A 4,642-nucleotide genomic window follows, 5' to 3' on the forward strand; every position below is an offset into this window, starting at 1 on the left:
ATAATAATAATAATAATGATAAGAATTAAGTACAACTTATTTCCTGGTACCTGAGAAAGTACTGAGAGAATACATGTTTATGGCTTTCATCTAGACACAATGCAATCTCAGTTGTCAGCCTCGTCCTCTGTGCCCTCCCAGGAAATGTTTGCAAGTTGGCGTGACTGTGTGTACAAGGCAGTGTGTGTGCGCAACACAGTGTCCACCTGGAGAAGACTTGAGGCACACTGCAGCACGGCCAGAAGCAGCTGGTACTTACAGGAGACAGATTCAAGACCCAAGTCCGACATAAACACTTTTGATGACACGTCAGCCTCTCCACAACAATGTGTGCTTTGTTTACACTCCTCTAGAGGATGTCCACTTTTACCTCCAACCTGCATGGGGAGTGTGTCATGTACTTGTTTGTATACAAGGCTGAAAGGGTGGGAATGGTTTTGAACAAAACTCAGGAGCTTGGTTTGAGTCTGCAGGAAACATCGCAGACTGTGGAAGTAAATCTGGCGGGGCACGCTCAGGAGAGCATTCGCCAAGAGCTGAGAAACAACAGGGATACCCATATTTGTGTCATCAGAAGCTGAGCTATTGCGGCCACGTTGTAGGAGGGCATGGTTTAAGAGAAACTCAAATGTCCCACCAGCAGGTATAAAACAGCCTGGTTCCCACAAATACTGATGAATCTGATTGCCTGTATGTAAAGATGTGCTTTTGTTTGACTGCGAGGTCCTCTTTGATGCTGTAGTCTGACCCACGGGCTCCCAACTTGAAAGTAGCATGAGAATGGCATCTTGAAACGCATGCACATACTGGTCAGTTTGCCCCTCCCCTGGGCCACAAACGACCAGACTACAGGGTTTGACCATGGGCCTTTCTTCTGATTCATGGAAACCTACATGTACATACCTGTGGAAGAGAAGAAAAAGTTCAATTTTGACTTTAGCTGGTAATTCTTTGTGACCTTGTATTTGCACTGTAAGATAAGACCAGCACATATGGGCACATTGCAAGATATCATGGCCACACCCCAAAGATCCTATAGATATCCATACAATTTGACATGTGAGGAATTACAATTTTGACAAGCTTGAAGGCATCAATTTTGTTTGTTTTATACAACTAAACACATCTAAGTATTTTGTGACCTTGTTTGTGATATCAAACTCTTAAGTTTTGAAGTAAAAGAACAAAAAATGTATTCCAAAAATTGTTGAATAACTACATTAAAGTGAAAGTGAATGAAATTATGAGTTTTCTCAACTGTTTTTTGACAGTGAGGGCTGAGATTTAGATAAAGATGACAGTCTGACGTACTCCTGCAGCCTCCCACTCAAGCTAGCTATCCATCAGTAGTAACTGTCACCAGCATTGTTTAGCTTTTTACCACATGTATCTTTCGCACCTCAAATCTCAGTGTGACAGTCCTGGTTATTAACACTGTTGTTGTTAGTTTCTTATTCGGCTTAATTTAAATGACAGTATGTAATTAATATTTATTGCCCTCAAAAAAGAATTTACACTGCTGCCAAAATAAAGAATTACAGATGCATTCGTCCCTTTCCTTTCCAGAAAGAATGGCAGAGGAGACTGTGATATAGTCATAAGTTTAACTGTTTTACAGCCTGTTAAGTAGCAGCTGTTCAGCATTTTCCTCTTTCTCTATTTATGTGAAACTGCAGTGTTTCCCCCAAAATGGGGTATGGCCAGTCTGATGTATGAGTGACAAAGAGAGACATGATTTCCTACCTATGAGCTCCCAGCAGTATTGGTTGGCAAAAGGTCAGCGTAGCAATGTGGTCTGGTTCAATCATCCAGCCGTCTAGGACAGGTCTGGCCCCACTTAGCTGGGCAAAGAGAGACAGCTCATCCTCACTGACACACTCCACAATGCATATGTCTGCCTGCACAGCTAAGGCAAGGACAGCAGCAGACTGTTTGACTGCAGACAGGATCACAGAGATACCCAATCTCTGCAGGTTTGCAATGACACACTCTAGTGACGTCTCTGCCCAGGCATTAAACTGTATAATATTTCTCTCCTCCCCTTGCTCTCCCAGTTCCAGCACTTCTCCTGCACTGAGCAACTTTGGCTGAAGGTACCCGGTGAAAACTACAGCTTTAACCGGCTGGTGGTCAGTTTGAGGGCAGGGCGTAACAAAGTCCCTGTGAATAATCTGCCCCTCAATCAAACGTGAACAACTAACAGGAAAGCCTGATACAGGTGTATGCAGTGCAGGGAAGTTGTCATTTACAAACTGAAGGGATGAGGAAGCCTGCTCATTTTTAAAAGTCCAGTGAGTGAGCAGATCACAGGTGAGGTCGCTGATTAAGTTACAGTGGGTGCGACCCAGACGGGAATGAAAGAATGATGCCAGCAGCTTGTGAACACAGTGACTGTTTGAGTAAGGTTGTGATTTTGCACTGAAATCTTCCCACGAAAGACAGCATCCATATGGGACCACTCCCATGGCAATTAGATCATCCAGCTCCTCCAATGCAAATGCCAGCAATTTGTTAGCCAAGTGCCTGGCAGTGGCGGCCTCTGCTACTTCCCTGGAGTTGTAGGTGTGAGACACATTAGGCTCCTTGCAGGCCATTGTATGAATCATCTTTAGCAATGATGACAGCAGTAGGATAAAAGTCTTGGATCCATCGCCTGTTACAGCACTGTGTTTCATAACACACTCCACCACCATCCTTAAAATGAAAAACAGATACATAAAAAAAAATAAATGTCACTTGACAAAGAGTATCATAGTGAAAGAGTAGATATATCTGTGTTACCTGGCCACCGGATGCTCCAGTCGTAGCGCTGTGAGAATGCGGGTCCCACTGCGGCTCAACATCGCCTGTCCTGTGTCTCGGGTGAACAGCACCTGTCCTCCTTCAGGACCAAAACTGCGGAGGACAACTGACTCCAATGCACACACAGTCTGCAGAACATGTTCCAGGTGAAGATGCTCCACCGGCAGCATCCCCTGGAAAGCACACGAGGTTTAAAAAAGGAGAGGAAATAGTTCCAACCATCAATTACCAAAAAATAAATATATCTGTTAGAAACAAGGAGCAAATCCAGGATTTTTAATCTTAATGACTCACTCTTTTGATTTGGCGTCACAGGCAGTGTCTAAATATAGTGTATTTGGATGATCATGAAAAGCAACAGAAGGGAACGTGACAGTTGCATTCAAATATTATTGGCTCAAACTGCATCACTGCTACATTTGGCACATGCCAGGTGTCAGTTTTGGATCTTTTCTTAAATTTCATGAAACATGTTCTCAGTTTTAAATGTTAATGAATTACTGTGTGAAGACTTTCAACTGCACACTGGGGAATGAGCATGGATTATTATTCATATTAAATAATTTCATAATGTCAGTTCACAGTATAATATTTATCCACTTTACACTACCTTAACAGCCATTTATAACCTTTACCAAAGGGCTGGGTGATATCACAACATTTGTGACCAAAAGCCCTCAATATCAAGGGATAACTATTAGTACAAAGTATCAACACAATGGGATTTTTGATAAATAATCATCAGTAATGTCTATATAATTACTAAGGGGGTAAACTGCCTCACATTACTGTAATGTTACCTTAAAACTAGGAAAAGACAACACTTCTGCCATAAAACAACATCCAATATCTAGGAGGAATATGTAGTCTCATATCACAGTATTTATAGAAAATTGATATTGCCTAGCCCTATTTTTTTTTTAATCATACTGTAATACTTAGTATTGCAGGCAAACTTTATGCACACCAGTAATGAATTACATGCATGTTGAACATAAGCACGGAATGTAATTCTTCCAAGTGTTTTCTGAATGTTAGATTAGACTTCATGTTAACTTCAGGTCTACAAATTGACACAGACTGTATTTAAGTGCTGTGGTCGCCCGTAGACTTTTAATTTAACTAACCACTACAGTACCAGCTGTATGTAACCACACACGCATAACATGCAAGCCCCGAGACCTACAGATGTTGTGGCTGCACTATACCACATTGCACATCAACCATGACTGCATTTCTCTACAGCACCAAGTACAATCTTTCAGTACTGCACAACATTACGTTTTCATAACAGTTAATACCCAGCGTTTGTCAGTGTTCACTTTGCAGAAGCCCTGTCCTGTGTACATCTCCTGTCGTGACCGTCGTCTAACTCGAGTTAGTCTAATTAAATGTGCGCCTTTCACCGTTTCAGTTAAGTTTTTACTTAGTTAGGTAGCTAACGTTAGCATCTGCTAGCTGGTTTGCTAGCTGAACCACGGCAGCGACTTCTCAGCAGCTCGGGGAGCTTATCTAATTATAAACCATAGACATGAGTTAAAAGCACAGCACTCTAACTGCCAGAAAAAAACTAAAATAACCCACTCTTCGCCAAGAATATAATGATTTATTCTGAGAGAACTCACCATCAGTGAAAAAGGAAAGCTTCCTCTGTATCCTAGTGACGAGTCTTCTTCTGAGGTTTCAGGCGTAAATGTGATTTACATCAGAAATGAACACTGCCACCTAGCGTGTGGAGGTATGACGTGTTTTCCTTCCTCTAAAACCGAGAACGCTGTTAAACATTGTTTATACTGCATATCAGAACAATTAATAAACAATATCGTTATTTATCAAATGA

At 41.7% G+C, this 4,642-nt stretch overlaps 1 protein-coding gene across 1 annotated transcript; it reads right to left on the reverse strand.

Moving 5' to 3' along the window:
* Positions 1 to 4,642, reverse strand: bbs10 (Bardet-Biedl syndrome 10). Its single transcript, XM_084734476.1, has 4 exons — positions 4,428 to 4,642; positions 2,782 to 2,975; positions 1,744 to 2,694; positions 1 to 903 (listed from the first exon to the last, which is right to left on the reverse strand). Exons 1-4 carry the CDS (start codon positions 4,428 to 4,430, stop codon positions 108 to 110), a joined length of 1,944 nt encoding a protein of 647 aa, XP_084590602.1. The 5' UTR covers positions 4,431 to 4,642; the 3' UTR covers positions 1 to 107.

Source organism: Lutjanus erythropterus, chromosome 13 (genome assembly GCF_056507025.1).
Source record: "Lutjanus erythropterus isolate fLutEry1 chromosome 13, fLutEry1.hap2, whole genome shotgun sequence".
In the NCBI taxonomy this organism is placed as follows: Eukaryota; Metazoa; Chordata; class Actinopteri; order Lutjaniformes; family Lutjanidae; genus Lutjanus; species Lutjanus erythropterus.